Source organism: Poromitra crassiceps (assembly GCF_964638095.1).
Source record: "Poromitra crassiceps genome assembly, chromosome: 20".
In the NCBI taxonomy this organism is placed as follows: Eukaryota; Metazoa; Chordata; class Actinopteri; order Beryciformes; family Melamphaidae; genus Poromitra; species Poromitra crassiceps.
Genome location: NC_139637.1, coordinates 27492115 through 27509629, shown reverse-complemented (window position 1 = coordinate 27509629; position 17515 = coordinate 27492115). Strand labels below are relative to the sequence as shown.

Genomic DNA, 17515 nt, shown 5'->3' with positions numbered 1-17515 from the left:
TTGATTTCATGCCTGGCTCCGCCCAACTTGCTGCAGCTTTGCTCCGTCATCCGTGAAAAATAGAAGCCTTGCGTATCTTTTTCGGAGAGCTCCGGATCGTCGGAGCTGGGACGGAGTAGACACGCAACGCAGCGGAGTAGGTGGGAGTTGACACAATGATTAGAGTGGAAACGTATCGGCTCCAAAGCCGTACCGCAGCGCAGACGGACCGAACACGGACTCAGTGGAATTTGGCCGTTAGTCCCCGGAGTTACTGAACGTGAACCCACATGTAGCCTAGATGTTGAGTTGAGTTGAGTTTATTTTTTTCTCGAACAATCAACCATATAAATATTGTCTATATCTCGTTGTTGGAGCAATTTAACAATGACAATAAATATACTTGAACTTGAACTTGAACTTGATAAAATACAATAAAAAGGATAAAACACAAAACATAAACATTTGAATCTAACAAATCTCCTCAAAAAAGCAAAACGTTCGAGAAGGAGCAGAAGGAAGCAAAATGCTTATCTAGTCCTGCCCCTTTCTTCACAATATAACAAATCTCTTACAATGTTCAAATAAAAATAGAATAAAGAAAAAACCAATTATAAACAAATCAAAATAAAATTACACTTTAGTGATCCTCAGTTTTGTACTTATCAATTAGTGTTTTCTTATTAATGCACTTGCACAAACTTGCATACTGTCACGCTATCAATATCTTATGCCAAATGATTATAGGGCCTATATAGGTCTTTATCATCTTTATCATATATATATATATATATATATATTATATGTAGGTCTTTATCACTTCACAAGCTTGAGTCCTCGTCTCCAACTTCTGAGTCTGAATGCATGAATGTTCGAGTCCAAGTACGAGTCATCGGTGCTCAAGTCCAAGTCAACTCACTCAAGTCGCTTTCAGGACTGGAGTTTGAGTCCTGGAGGCGAGTACTACAACACTATCTGCTTCTGTATTACAGACGTTACCTGTTTCTAAATGCAGTAGCCTATTGCAGCGAAAGCACTGCTGCAGTGGTCGCAGTAATGGAGGATTTTGTTGTTGTTGTAGCGGTCAAATAAACACTGATCTCTACGACCAAAACTCACTGAACTAGCAGCCAACGATAAAACACTCACTGCTGCCACAAGTGGTGACAAAAGGTACTTTGAAACAGGTCACATCTGTAGGTTCAGGCTGGAGCCACGAACACACCAGGGTTTTCTGAGTTTGCGGTGGAGTAAAGGTTACTAAAGTGTGTTAATAAAGTGTGTGTGTGTGTGTGTGTGTGTGTGTGTGTGTGTGTGTGTGTGTGTGTGTGTGTGTGTGTGTGTGCGTGCGTGTGTGCGTACGTACGTGTGTCAGGTATGGAGACATGGTTCCTAACACCATCGCGGGGAAGATCTTCGGCTCGATCTGCTCGCTGAGCGGGGTCCTGGTCATCGCCCTGCCCGTCCCCGTCATCGTGTCCAACTTCTCCCGCATCTACCACCAGAACCAGAGAGCTGACAAGATGAGAGCACAACAGGTTTCAACATTTCAATCATTTATTTATGTCCACATAATTACAAGGTACAAAGGACATAAACACTATTAATGCAGTCAGATATTAGGAGTCCACTTACAAAAGTTTTGGTCCGAGTGAAATGTTCTATGGTCTCTCATGTTTCCTAGTATAGCTGAATCGCTTGGTATTTTTATAAGCATTTTACAAAATGTAGATGGAAAATGATGACAGGTGAAATCCCTTGGTTCGTATGCTGAACATGGAAGTGGGCGTGACTTTTGCACTCCATAGCAGGTGTGCCATTTTTCTGCCTCCACTGACGATAGCCGTGGACAGAGTCATTAGGTTTTCTGCCTCCACTGACGATAGAGCCGTGGACAGAGTCATAAGGTTTTCGGGTTGTCCGTACATCCGTCCATTCTATGCTCCTTAACGCAATATTTCAGGAATGAAGGGATTTCTTTAAATTTGGCTGAAATGTCCACTTGAACGTTGCACTTAAGGTTCCTGTTGAGAGACAAATTAACAATTTGGTAGGATCTGGACCCCTTTTACTTGCTTCCTTAGCGAGAGGGATGTGTGATAATTTATTAATTCAACACGAAGGATACTATTCTGAGTAGCAATAGGGCGGGGCGGGACGGGTATATATGTATGTATTTTTTCTTTCTTCACTTGTCTTACTAAATGTTGTATTTCACTCATTCTCCGCCATTGACGTCAAGGAACGTCAATCTGTCTTTTCACTGCCATATGATAGATGGCGCTCTTGGCCACCTTTGAAGAGATTACCATACTCGTATAGTCCTCTGCAAGCCAGAGTTTTCCCCCATAAAAGCAGCCAGTGTTCTCAGCATCGATCTCCCTTTATGGAGGAAGCTCATAAAACACATCCAGCCTGGTGCCTCAAAGTGTGGTACAAGGAGTTGTTTCCCCTGGGCTGGACGTGTTGTCACTCAATGCAGAAGGATTTCTTTCACAATAAAGTGGTAAACACACACCAATCACTGCTCCTGTCAGTTAGATCAGTCATCCGCTTTGTAAACCCTCACATAGTGTACATTTCAGTTGTCAAATATGCTCCCAGACCTCCACACATCGAGTACCAGGAAGCACCAGACCTCCACACATCGAGTACCAGGAAGCACCAGACCTCCACACATCAAGTACCAGGAAGCACCAGACCTCCACACATCGAGTACCAGGAAGCACCAGACCTCCACACATCGAGTACCAGGAAGCACCAGACCTCCACACATCGAGTACAGCAGAAAGCACCAGACCTCCACACATCAAGTACCAGGAAGCACCAGACCTCCACACATCGAGCACCAGGAAGCACCAGACCTCCACACATCAAGTACCAGGAAGCACCAGACCTCCACACATCAAGTACCAGGAAGCACCAGACCTCCACACATCGAGCACCAGGAAGCACCAGACCTCCACACATCGAGTACAGCAGAAAGCACCAGACCTCCACACATCAAGTACCAGGAAGCACCAGACCTCCACACATCGAGCACCAGGAAGCACCAGACCTCCACACATCAAGTACCAGGAAGCACCAGACCTCCACACATCAAGTACCAGGAAGCACCAGACCTCCACACATCAAGTACCAGGAAGCACCAGACCTCCACACATCAAGTACCAGGAAGCACCAGACCTCCACACATCAAGTACCAGGAAGCACCAGACCTCCACACATCAAGTACCAGGAAGCACCAGACCTCCACACATCGAGTACCAGGAAGCACCAGACCTCCACACATCGAGTACCAGGAAGCACCAGACCTCCACACATCAAGTACCAGGAAGCACCAGACCTCCACACATCGAGTACCAGGAAGCACCAGACCTCCACACATCAAGTACCAGGAAGCACCAGACCTCCACACATCAAGTACCAGGAAGCACCAGACCTCCACACATCGAGTACCAGGAAGCACCAGACCTCCACACATCGAGTACCAGAAAGCACCAGACCTCCACACATCCAGTACCAGGAAGCACCAGACCTCCACACACCGAGTACCAGGAAGCACCAGACCTCCACACATCGAGTACCAGGAAGCACCAGACCTCCACACATCAAGTACCAGGAAGCACCAGACCTCCACACATCAAGTACCAGGAAGCACCAGACCTCCACACATGGAGTACCAGGAAGCACCAGACCTCCACACATCAAGTACCAGGAAGCACCAGACCTCCACACATCAAGTACCAGGAAGCACCAGACCTCCACACATCAAGTACCAGGAAGCACCAGACTTCCACACATCAAGTACCAGGAAGCACCTGACCTCCACACATCAAGTACCAGGAAGCACCAGACCTCCACACATCAAGTACCAGGAAGCACCAGACTTCCACACATCAAGTACCAGGAAGCACCTGACCTCCACACATCAAGTACCAGGAAGCACGAGACCTCCACACATCAAGTACCAGGAAGCACCAGACCTCCACACATCGAGTACCAGGAAGCACCAGCCCCACGGAGAACATGAGAGTGTGACCCGCCCCTGTGAGCTGTCCGTGATGCGGAGTGAATTTCTCACTCGCTTCGCTGCACAAAAAGGCAGTTTTCTCAGCTTCCTGGTTTGAGACGCACGTTTTAAATGAAAATGACCTACATTCAAGTGTCAATAACTAAAGAACGGAAGAAAGCAGAAACAAACTTTTTCTCCATGAAAGTAGAGGATCTGTTCTGTCTTTTGGGATATTCAGTGTTTACATCGTCATAGGAGAAAATACTTATATCCTTAACTACATATTTATCTCCCCTTGTTTGTTTGTAACTGTTATGCATATTTGTCAAACTTGAGCCTCCATATTACAAATGTAAAGGTACCTATGAAAATGCTCTTGAATTAAAAAAATATATATTTTGACCAAACAAAGGATGAACTGATTAGATTTTGGTGGTGAAACATCAAAGTTCAAGGTCACTGAGATCTCATGACCGCCCGTTCCACCATGCTCATTAACACGATATCGCCTTCAGGGAATTTCTTCAAATTAGCCTCAAACGTCCAGTTGTTGGACTCAAGGATGAACTGACTAGTATGTGATCCAATATGGACACAACAAATTAGAAGGTTTTGTGTTTTGTTTGTAACTGATCGTTAAGCTTGGTATTCTCAACTAATAATATATTAGGGGTTCAAAATCACAAGTTAATAATTACATCAAAAATCATTTTCTCCTCTGAAGTTAAATTCTGGTTTGGTGGTGTGATAGTTCAGTGTGTGTGTGTGTGTGTGTGTGTGTGTGTAGGCTTGTTGTGTGTGTGTGATGTGCTGACGCTGCTGTTTCCTGTGTCTGACAGAAAGTGCGCTTGGCTCGGATCCGCATGGCGAAGAAAGGCACGACCAACGCCTTCCTCCAGTACAAAGAGGATGGCGGGCTGGGGGTGAGACACACACACACACACACACACACACACACATTTTAAATACTTTATTTGGTTCCACAAATTACATTTCATAAACAGGGAAACAAATATATCAGGGTCAATTAGTACTGAGCACTTATGGATACACATAGCACCTCCTTCTCCACACTGCTAGACTGCCAATAATTGCTGAGACAGAGCAATATTTGACAGTTTGTTTGGCTCTTGCTCTTGTCAGGCCAGCAATCTGGAGGCCTCTCATGGTGCATTTATGTACATGTCCCAGGCTTCCAAATATAAGCACACTGTATCTACAGGTATAACCTAGGCTCGTGATGGTCTCGAGTAGTGGTTGGTATTTTATATATTTGTCTTGGAATGCCTGGTCCATGTACAGGTCAAAGACACAGCCTACCTCTAGCATCAGCACCTGCTTATGGCTGGTGTCAACAAAAACAGCGTCGGGTGTATTGGGGATATTAGCAAAGACATCACAGGCAGACCCAAACCACTCTGGTACCACTCTACTGTGCTTATACAGTACTGCACTAGCAGGCATGATGTTATGGACTGCACACACATGCACACACACACACACACACACGCACACACACACACACGCACACACACACACGCACACACACACACACACACACACATGCACACACACACACACACACACACACACACACACACACGCACACACACACACACACACACACACACGCACGCACACACACACACACACACACTCTACACTCCCACTCAATACCTTCTCACTATAAAAGGAGGAAGGGTGGATTGCACTCCAGTTAACATGGACAGTGATGTGAGAGAGAGAGATAAATGGATTGAGATGGAAAGAAGAGATAAAGGAGGAGAGGTGAGAGAGAGGGATAAATGGATTGAGATGGAAAGAAGAGATAAAGGAGGAGAGGTGAGAGAGAGGGATAAATGGATTGAGATGGAAAGAAGAGATAAAGGAGGAGAGGTGAGAGAGAGGGATAAATGGATTGAGATGGAAAGAAGAGATAAAGGAGGAGAGGTGAGAGAGAGGGATAAATGGATTGAAATGCTAAGAGATGGATGGAGAGAGAGAGAGGAAGAGAGAGAAAAGAGAAACAGAGAGAAGAGAAATATTTAGCCTATACCAGGCTGTAAACATTTTTCTGCTGGAAACATGGGGGTCGATAGGGAATGACTCGCTTTTGGAGGCAGCCTCAAGAGGCCAGTCGAGGAACTGCAGTTTTTGGCACTTCCACATTGCCATCATGTTTTAGTCATGGAGGTTGCCGCTTGGTAGAGAGAGAGAGGTGTGTGTGTGTGTGTGTGTGGGGGGGGGGGGGTTATGGGGAGGTGGGCTGACAGACAGAAGTATTTAAAAGGCTGTAAGCATGCTTAATTCTGCTGTAAAGTTGGGCATTTTAAGTGTGGGTGATTGAGTCTGTTTTGGAGCCATGCTCAAGTGGCCATTTGAGGAACTGCAGTTGTTGGCACTCACGTTGGCTTCATGTTTTAGCCTCGGAGGTTGCTGCTTGATTAGAAGTTAACTCCAAAACCAAAAAATAAAAAGCGGGGGGGAATAATCTAATTAAAAAAATAAATCCCCATCTTTATTTTTAGTTTTTGCTCCAACTGAAATGTGTTATGGTCACTCATGATCCAGTAGGTCGCTGGTTCACTAGATTAAACTGAAATGTGTTATGGTCACTCATGATCCAGTAGGTCGCTGGTTCACTAGGTTCCAGCCTTAAAACTCGTTATATAAGGATTTTTTTCTAAATGTCTATGGAGAAAATGAATGGGGAAACTTTCTTCCGGGGAAGGAGACATCACGTGACTCTTTGGGAGAGTTGTAGACTAGCACCATGCTTCCTCTGATACATGTGCAGTCGCCAGCTGCTTCTTTCCACCTGATAGCGATGGGTTTCACCGGCAGGATGTAGCACGTGGGAGGATCACCCTATATTCCCCCAAGTTCCCCTCCCCCCTGAACAGGCGCTCTGCCCGACCAGAGGAGGCGCTAGTGCAGCGACCAGGACACATCATCTAGCTTGCCACCCGCAGACCCGACCAATTGTGCCCGTATGGACGCAACACGGGGGCTCGAACGTGCGACCCTCGTGTTTGTAGGCAGGGAATGTGTCACACCGGATGCCCACATAGAAAACTGTCTGTGCGGTCCAACAGCTAGGAGGAGGAGAGTAGTTATATATTTAAAAGAAAATGACTGAACTTATAATGTAATGTATTTCCTGCATCTGTCTTGCATTATAGCCTAGAGTCCTCCATAATGAAACGGAACAAAACATGGAGACAGTCTAATGTTCTGTTGTGTTTTTATGCTTGTGTCTCCATGGAAACAGCTGTGTTGAGTGTTCGACAAACCAACAATAAACAGGATCTGGTTTTTACATATAGAACATATTGGTTATATTCCAGCTAGCATAGTCTGCTTGTTCATATCGGGATTATGAGCATATCCCATTCAATGTCACCATTTATTTTAGTTACCTTTTTTTTCCCAACTACACTATAACTATCTTTTATTATGTAAATGAGCTTAAGCTTCGGGTGGATGGAAGGCACACACACACACACACACACACACACACACACACACACAGTTATTGTTGTGTGTTAATCCGTCTTCAGTGCTGAGCAGGAGAGAGGATGCATGTTGGATGGATTAAGGAATTAATAATGTCGAAGAGGAGGAACGAGGTGATTGGTGGAGGAGAGCTTGAGGAGATGAAGAGGAGCGAGGTGATTGGTGGAGGATAGCTGGAGGAGGTGAAGAGGAACTATGGTCGGGAATTATGTAATAAAATCATGACAAACAATTTTTTTAATCCAGGTGTGTTTTTTCTGCAATGTAGGCTAGTTGAAAATCAACATGGCATTCTGTACAGAGAGGAGAGAGCCCGTATCCGTTTGATTCACAGCTGAATATAGGCTACGTGTGTGTGTGTGTGTGTGTGTGTGTGTGTGTGTGTGTGTGTGTGTGTGTATGTGCGCGTGTGTGTGTGTGCGTGTGTGTCTGTGTGTGTGTGTGTGTGTGTGTGTGCGCGTGTGTGTGTGTGTGTGTGTGCGTGTGTGTGTGTGCGTGTGCGTGCGCACAATGTTTTGGAGAGAGAGGGGGTCTCCTGTAGAAATTAGAAATTAGACGATATCACCATGATTGTGGCACTTTACATGTGATTGAAATAATTCACTGAATAATTTGCTGTTCCACAATTTTAGCAGCATAATTTCATGTCCTGGCATTTGTATTTTAATGGGACATCCGTGTTAGATGATGTCACCGATGATGATGATGGATGATGTCAGCGCTGTTGTCAATGATGATGATGTCACCGCTGATGATAATGTCATAATTGATGATTTCACTGATGATGTCACTGTTGAAGGTTACGCCATTACAGTGATGTCACTGTCGAAGGTTTTTATGTCATCATTGAAGACGATGTCAACAGTGATGCTGTCATAATTGATGATGAGTTCATCATTGAATATTTACACTGTTGAAGTTTAGTGATTTCACTTATGATGTCATATTGTCAGATTGTAGAATCATCCATGGCCAGTCCACGTTTATTCTTGTCTGCAAGCCTTTTACGGCCATCATGTGTCTGCGAATTAATCCACCTGACCCTGGCCTAACAGTACAATCTGACCATAACATGGATTCAGCAGATGCAGATCAAGTTAAAGCTCTCTGTGTACTTTGTATGGGGGTTAAAAGCTTCGGTACCACAGGCTCTCTGTTCCTGACCTGTGGGGACCATCAGTTCTGGTGCCGCAGGCTCTCTGTTCCTGACCTGTGGGGACCATCAGTTCTGGTGCCGCAGGCTCTCTGTTCCTGACCTGTGGGGACCATCAGTTCTGGTGCCGCAGGCTCTCTGTTCCTGACCTGTGGGGACCATCAGTTCTGGTGCCGCAGGCTCTCTGTTCCTGACCTGTGGGCACCATCAGTTCTGGTGCCGCAGGCTCTCTGTTCCTGACCTGTGAGCACCATCAGGTCTGGTGCCGCAGGCTCTCTCTGTTCCTGACCTGTGAGGACCATCAGTTCTGGTGCCGCAGGCTCTCTCTGTTCCTGACCTGTGAGCACCATCAGTTCTGGTGCCGCAGGCTCTCTCTGTTCCTGACCTGTGGGCACCATCAGTTCTGGTGCCGCAGGCTCTCTCTGTTCCTGACCTGTGGGCACCATCAGTTCTGGTGCCGCAGGCTCTCTCTGTTCCTGACCTGTGGGCACCATCAGTTCTGGTGCCGCAGGCTCTCTCTGTTCCTGACCTGTGAGCACCATTAGGTCTGGTGCCGCAGGCTCTCTCTGTTCCTGACCTGTGGGCACCATCAGTTCTGGTGCCGCAGGCTCTCTCTGTTCCTGACCTGTGGGCACCATCAGGTCTGGTGCCGCAGGCTCTCTGTTCCTGACCTGTGAGCACCATCAGGTCTGGTGCCGCAGGCTCTCTCTGTTCCTGACCTGTGAGCACTATCAGTTCTGGTGCCGCAGGCTCTCTCTGTTCCTGACCTGTGAGCACCATCAGGTCTGGTGCCGCAGGCTCTCTCTGTTCCTGACCTGTGGGCACCATCAGGTCTGGTGCCGCAGGCTCTCTCTGTTCCTGACCTGTGGGCACCATCAGTTCTGGTGCCGCAGGCTCTCTCTTCCTGACCTGTGAGCACCATCAGGTCTGGTGCCGCAGGCTCTCTGTTCCTGACCTGTGGGCACCATCAGTTCTGGTGCCGCAGGCTCTCTGTTCCTGACCTGTGAGCACCATCAGTTCTGGTGCCGCATGCTCTCTGTTCCTGACCTGTGAGCACCATCAGTTCTGGTGCCGCAGGCTCTCTGTTCCTGACCTGTGAGCACCATCAGTTCTGGTGCCGCAGGCTCTCTGTTCCTGACCTGTGGGCACCATCAGGTCTGGTGCCGCAGGCTCTCTGTTCCTGACCTGTGGGCTCCATCAGTTCTGGTACCGCAGGCTCTCTGTTCCTGACCTGTGGGCACCATCAGTTCTGGTGCCGCAGGCTCTCTCTGTTCCTGACCTGTGAGCACCATCAGTTCTGGTACCACATGCTCTCTGTTCCTGACCTGTGAGCACCATCAGTTCTGGTGCCGCAGGCTCTCTGTTCCTGACCTGTGGGCACCATCAGTTCTGGTGCCGCAGGCTCTCTCTGTTCCTGACCTGTGAGCACCATCAGTTCTGGTACCACATGCTCTCTGTTCCTGACCTGTGAGCACCATCAGTTCCGGTGCCGCACGTTCTCTGTTCCTGACCTGTGGGCACCATCAGTTCCGGTGCCGCACGTTCTCTGTTCCTGACCTGTGGGCACCATCAGTTTCGGTGCCGTGGCAGTCCTTGTCCTTTTTAGGTTAAATTACATTTTAACTAGTCAGAATGGGTTTTAGATACCTACATTGTCCTTTTTAAGTCTTACATTGAATTTTAACTGGTCAAAATGAGTTCTAGATATATCTACATTGTCCTTTGTAGGTCTTAAATTAAGTTTAAATGAGTTGTAGATATCTGTTGAATGTTATTTTTAAATACTAAGAATGACGGTATAGATATCTTGAATAAAGATTCTTGACTAGTCACAAGATTAGACAACATGGCGCGGTTTTATCTGTAATGTTAATTACGGATAGTCAAACTTAGCTGATAAATGTTCAGCCAGCTTGCCATAGAGAGAGGAGGAGAGGAGAAGGGAAGGGAAGAATGAGAGTAGAAAAAGAGAAGGAGGAGGAGGCCTGATGGAGAGATGGAGAAGCTGAAAGCATCTGAACTGAAATCTGATCTCAGAGAGAGAGAGGGGCGGGCGGGAGGAGGAGGGAGAGAGGTAAAGAGAGAGAAATGGTGGAAACAGACAAAGAGAGAGAGGGGGGGACGGGATTAGACAGAGACAGAAAGGGGAGGAGACAGGGAAACGGAGACAAATGGATGCAGAGGACGGTTCATTTGCAAACATCAACAACTTTAATAAGACAACTTTATAGGCAAGTAAAACAACTTGGTTAAAGTTAGGATTATGGTTTGGGTTAGGCTTGAATAACACAAATGTTATGCCAACACTATTTCTGTAATAGGCTTGTGTGTGTGTGTGTGTGTGTGTGTGTGTGTGTGTGTGTGTGTGTGTGTGTGTGTGTGTGTGTGTGTGTGTGTGTGTGTGTGTGTGTGTGTGTGTGTGTGTGTGCGTGTGTGCGTGTGTGCGTGCGTGTGTGTAGGACCGGGACAGTGAGAGCACAGCTCTTTGTCTGAAGAACAGATCGGCGTTTGAGCACCAACACCACCACCTGCTGCTCTGCCTGGAGAAGACCACCGTGAGTGCTGCTACTTTGTCACTCACTCAATAGTGTCGAATCTACAATGTAGAATCTACCCTGTAGAATCTACACTGTAGAATCTACACTGTAGATTCGACACTGTGGATTCTACCCTGTAGATTCTACATTGTAGAATCTACACTGTAGAATCTACACTGTAGATTCTACATTGTAGATTCTACTACACTGTGGATTCTACCCTGTAGATTCTACAATGTAGAATCTACAGGGTAGAATCTACAGTGTAGAATCTACAGTGTAGATTCTACAATGTAGAATCTACAGGGTAGAATCTACAGTGTAGAATCCACAGTGTAGAATCTACAGTGTAGAATCTACAGTGTAGATTCTACAGTGTAGATTCTACAGTGTAGAATCTACAGGGTAGAATCTACAATGTAGAATCTACAGTGTAGAATCTACAGGGTAGAATCTACAGGGTAGAATCTACACTGTAGATTCGACACTGTGGATTCTACCCTGTAGATTCTACATTGTAGATTCTACACTGTGGATTCTACCCTGTAGATTCTACACTGTAGATTCGACACTGTGGATTCTACCCTGTAGATTCTACATTGTAGATTCTACACTGTGGATTCTACCCTGTAGATTCTACAGGGTAGAATCTACAGTGTAGAATCTACAATGTAGAATCTACAGGGTAGAATCTACACTGTAGATTCGACACTGTGGATTCTACCCTGTAGATTCTACATTGTAGATTCTACACTGTGGATTCTACCCTGTAGATTCTACAGGGTAGAATCTACAGTGTAGAATCTACAATGTAGAATCTACAGTGTAGAATCTACAGTGTAGATGCACGTCCTGAAACTCTGACCTCATTCTCTCAAATCTAGGTGCAATTCCCAAGAGTAAAACAATTTCTCATAACACTACACCACCCGGCACCCGTGCAAAAGCACCTATAACCACATGTCAAAATACACAAAGACAGTCAATGTCTACAACAATGTCACCTAATGTATATACAGTATAAAAGATTTCCTGGACACAATATGAGAAAAGTCATAGTTTTCATCATATAACAGTTTTTCCTCAATCGCTTCGATGGATTTCCTGAAACTCTAACCTCATTTTCTAAACAATGCCTCAAAACCCCACACCAGTAACGCAATTGGCCACTAGACTATTTCAGTTGTCACTGTGCAAAACACTAAACACAACTGTCATCGTGTAGACAGAGAAGGATTACTGCTTGGGCAAAGTGGACATGTGCCCAGGGCTGAGGTTCACATGTGCACATGTTTCACCACATGTGGACACATGTGAAACCCATGAGAAGTGTGTGGTTTTGGAAAATTTTCACATGTGGAACATGTTACAACATGTGATAACATGTTTTTCCACATGTTGTATTGCAACATGCTTTCCACATGTGGAGCAAATGTGAAAAACAACATTTACATGGGTTTCGCATGTAAATAGTAAGTCTCCCCGGACTTTGAAAAGTAATTTGTTAGATTACTAGTTACTGCAAGAAGTAGTTAAGTTACAGTAACAAGTTACTTAGTAACTAGTTACTCCCAACACTGCTGAAAACTGTCTGGTAGAACGGAATGAAATGTGAGTTCACGTGACCGGCTGGTTTACCAGGCTAATGAAAACTATAATGAAGATGATTTTTCTCATATAATATTATTCTCATATAACATACACACATTGTGTGTCATCTTACATTGACAGCAACACGATGTACACAGTCTGTCCAGTTCTGATGCAAATGCTTTTTGCTTGCTTATAATTTTGCTTGCTTTAGTGACATAGTTGTAGAGATTGCCTGACTTTGTGTCTTTTGAAGCAGAGGTTATTTTTGCACTGGTGGTATAGTGTTAGGAGAAATAGTTTGACTCTTTTGGGAATTGCACTTAGAGTTTTGAGAATGAGGTTAGAGTTTCAGGAAATGCATCCACAGTAAGGCTGGCTGACTCTACACTAACAAGAGCTTTCTGACTTCTCTCTGTCACGGGACAAAGTGACAAATTACATTTACTCAAGTTACTGTCATTGAGTGGCTTTTCTGTTGACTTGCACCTTTTTGAGTACTTTTCAAAGTCAACGTGCGTCCATCAGTAGCATCAGTATCATCAGTATCGGGAACCATTCCCAGTGAACGCGTCAGTCAGCAAAGTAGAAAAGAGGAATTTGGCTTTATTTTCCAAATAAAATAATCTAGTTTGAACTCTGTCCTGTGAATTTAGGACATTTATAGCAGTTGCCATAAGAGGACTTACATGTTGTAGGACTGGGTATCGTTTAAAAAATGACGATACCAGTAATACCAGTAGCTACTCTTAAAGTGATACAGATACCAATAGAGCACTTCGTCCCCTTTTTGTTATACCGTACATACTTTATATACTGTACTGTACAGTGTTGGGCAAGTTACTTTCAAAATGTAATATACTACATTTTACTAGTTACTTTCATTTGAAAGTAATACGTTACTTTACAATATTACTGTCTGTGTAGAGTAACTCATTACGAATTACACTACTTTTGCATTACTTTCACCAACATAACTGCACTAGCAGAATGACATCTCTGCCCCGGAACCATCCCGGAAAAAGAATTTATACCGTCATGAAGTCAGTGTAAAATGTCCAAAATTCTAAATGTTATCCTTTTCCTTTGTTATTGTCATCTATAGTGGCTATATGCATAAAAACACACAATTTGATTAGGAAATTATTGTATCTTTATTTAAATATGTGCTTTGATTATAAAAAAAAAACTTAATTTGTAACTTCTGTTACTTGACAAAGTAACTGGTATAATATTACTGAAATCCTGTTGGTAATAGGTTATATTACTGAGTTACTGCTAAAAGTAATATATTACATGTAATATATTACTTTTGTAATGAGTAACCCTCAACACTGATATATACTAATATACTTTTGAACATTTAGTTGTCATCTTGGCACATATACGGGGCTCAACTTCACCACCACAGACTGATGGGTTGTAGGTGGACCAAAACCATAGAAACATTGTTTTTCCTTTAGATCTGTGTACAAAAAGGATCAAATGCAGGTATTGTTGGACTGGAGAAGTTTCAATACTACTTGGTAGTACTGGGCTATTTCAGTACCCAGTCCTAGGACTTACTTACATTTGGTTTTACATACACATGTTTCTGCTTGAGTAGGACATTCTACTACTCTGTTATTTCCACTGTATCTTATGTTCTCTCCCTCCATTCGTAGAACCATGAGTTCACGGACGAGCTGACCTACAGCGAGGTGTGCATGACGGAGTCGGTGGGCTTCAGGACCAGTCGCAGCACTTCCCTGTCCAGCCAGCAGGGGGGGCAGAACAACTCCACCGGCTGCTGCCCGCGCCGGGCCAAGAGGAGATCAGCCATGCGATTGGCTAATTCCACTGTGTCCGTCAGCAGGGGGAGTGTCCAGGAGCTGGACACGCTGCACATCAAGACGACTAACATACCGCCACAGACGTAAGAACACAGCTACTACAGACAGATAAACATATCACTGAAGACTTAAGGATGATAAACTACCGGTAGTATAGATAGGTAAACATATTAAGACATAACGATAACCTACTGACGCATAAACACACTGCCGAAGACGCAGAGATAGCCTACTATATATGGATCAACACATAAAGATAGCCTACTATAGATAGGTAAACATACTGCTATATAGCCTACTATAGATAGGTAAACATACTGCTATATAGCCTACTATAGATAGGTAAACATACTGCTATATAGCCTACTATAGAAAATGAAGACACAGATAGCCTACAATATAGGCATAAACAGACTGCAGCAGAAATAAAGATAACCTACTATAGAGAAGTAAACAGACTGCAGCAGAAATAAAGATAACCTACTATAGAGAAGTAAACAGACTGCAGCAGAAATAAAGATAACCATATAGAGAAGTAAACAGTCTGCTGAAGATGTAAAGATAACCATATAGAGAAGTAAACAGACTGCAGCAGAAATAAAGATAACCTACTATAGAGAAGTAAACAGACTGCAGCAGAAATAAAGATAACCTACTATAGAGAAGTAAACAGACTGCAGCAGAAATAAAGATAACCATATAGAGAAGTAAACAGTCTGCTGAAGATGTAAAGATAGCCTACTATATAGTAAACAGACTGCTGAAGATGCAAAGATCACCTCCTATATAGTAGTTAAGTAAACGTACTGCTGAAGATGCAAAGATCACCTCCTATATAGTAGTTAAGTAAACGTACTGCTGAAGATGTAAAGATCACCTCCTATATAGTAGTTAAGTAAACGTACTGCTGAAGATGCAAAGATCACCTCCTATACAGTAGTTAAGTAAACGTACTGCTGAAGATGCAAAGATAACCTGTAAACAGGCTGTCGAAGACTTAAAGCAGCTACGAGCAACTTTTTCGATTGTTATTAAACAGTATAAATTTAATATCAATGCATCACATCTTACCTCTAATAGTAGACGAGACCAACGCAGAGTAGTCTCAATTGAAGCCCGAGTGAAATCGGCCAGTGTTAGTCTGTCTGTGGCCAGGGAAGATCAGGAAGTGAAATGAAACGGTTTGCAGCAGCCACTTTGGCCATAACCACAAAATAACTTCCAAAAACCTGTTAGAATATAACGAGAGATGTTCGCGAGAGTATGCGTGGCGTTCACATTGTTTATGCTATGTTGCTAGGCAGCGCAAACGGGTGAAGGCAGGCAGCTGCGTTTCACTTCCGGGTTTCACTTCCGCGTTTATCCGGTCCGGCGGTAAGGAGAGAGAGAGAGAGAGCCCCCTGTTGACGCGAGTTTAGACAGACACAGACTAATAATCATCTAAGGGAGCAATCTCTGATTGACACGGCTTTGGTCTCAGCTACTATTATAGGTAAGATGTGATGCATCAATATTGTAATTATACTGTTTAATAACAATCGAAAAAGTTGCTCGTAGCTGCTTTAAAGATAACTTACTATAGGTAGGTAAACATACTGCCGAAGATGCAAAAATAGCCTAGGAACAGACTGCCGAAGACATACAAATAACCTCTATAGATATCTGCCATTTCTCTCTCTCTTCTCTCTCTCTCTCTTCTCTCTTCTCTCTCTCTCTCTCTTCTCTCTCTCTCTCTCTCTCTCTCTCTCTCTCTCTCTCTCCTCTCTTCTCTCTCTCTCTCTCTCTCTCTCTCTCCAGTCGTTCCAGTCTGAATGCCCGGACCGACAACCTTAAGCTGAACTGTGGAGAGCCAGACTTCACCGCCGCCATCATCAGTATCCCAACCCCACCTGCCAACACCCCTGACGAGAGCCTGCCCCCGTCGCCCGCTGGCATCCCCGGCATCCTGCGGAACACCCGGGCGACAGCCTACACCCACGAGACCGTCAAGATCTCCTCCTTATAGCCTCCTCCAACCCCACCCGCCACCCCTAGTCCTCCACCCAAGCCACCCTGCCCCCCTTCCCATGAACTCTGAACTTCAATTTCCCTTTTAACCTTGATCCCGAACCCGGGCCGCTGCTAACTCAGAATTTAGGGGAAACACAGGACAGATGGATAGTACCTACCACTAGTTGCTTTCAATTCCTCCCCGTCATTTTGTGGCCCTGTTGGATTAAATTGGATGCTTCACCACAGGGTGGATGTCAGAATTGGTTGCCACAAAATGGACGCTCATTTGAGCTGGGAACTAAAGCAAAACCAAGACCAGGACTTTGGGAATAAAACCATGTTGTTCATCCTAAGATTTGTGGGGGTCCTGATGAATAATCACCCCCCCCCCCCCACACCTCCACACACACACACACACTGCACCACAACACACACTTGATCCCTGCACACTTCTGACCTTTTGACCCCATGGCACAAACCCCAGGGAGGGGTCTAATGGACAGACAGTGATGGAACAGATGCAATAGTATCAGGACAAAACAGAAGGACGGCACCCTGTGACATTCAGCAGCCTGTGACCAGAGCCTACGGGTTCATTTCATTTGTGCAATTTTGCAAATTCCCCACTGAACACAACGCTTTACAGGAGGGGCACGGAATGGAGGACACCATGACAAGTGGACTCGAGGGATCTGGGGAGTAAGTTTGGCTCTGAACCGATGTATGTGGATGGACTAGTTAACATGTTGGTCTGACAAGAGAATTAGCAGACATGCTGGGAGTGAACTTGAGGGCCTGTAGACTCAGCTAGACTCAACTCAATCTGTGTTCGGACAACACTGACTGCCAAACTAAACATAGGGCAAGGATGAGAGACTTCTAAGAGCAGACAGAGGTGATC

At 44.8% G+C, this 17515-nt stretch overlaps 1 protein-coding gene across 1 annotated transcript in view; it reads left to right on the top strand.

The window, feature by feature from the left end:
• kcnd1 (potassium voltage-gated channel, Shal-related subfamily, member 1) overlaps positions 1-16627 on the top strand; it is a gene marked incomplete at both ends in the record, with an annotated part of 105088 nt that extends 88461 nt beyond the window's left edge. The window contains 5 exons of the mRNA XM_083657105.1: positions 1355-1517; positions 4834-4917; positions 11123-11218; positions 14455-14705; positions 16420-16627. Coding sequence (XP_083513231.1) covers positions 1355-1517; positions 4834-4917; positions 11123-11218; positions 14455-14705; positions 16420-16627 — 802 coding nt within the window. The remainder of the gene's footprint in view (positions 1-1354; positions 1518-4833; positions 4918-11122; positions 11219-14454; positions 14706-16419) is intronic.
• Between the last annotated feature and the right edge of the window lie 888 nt (positions 16628-17515).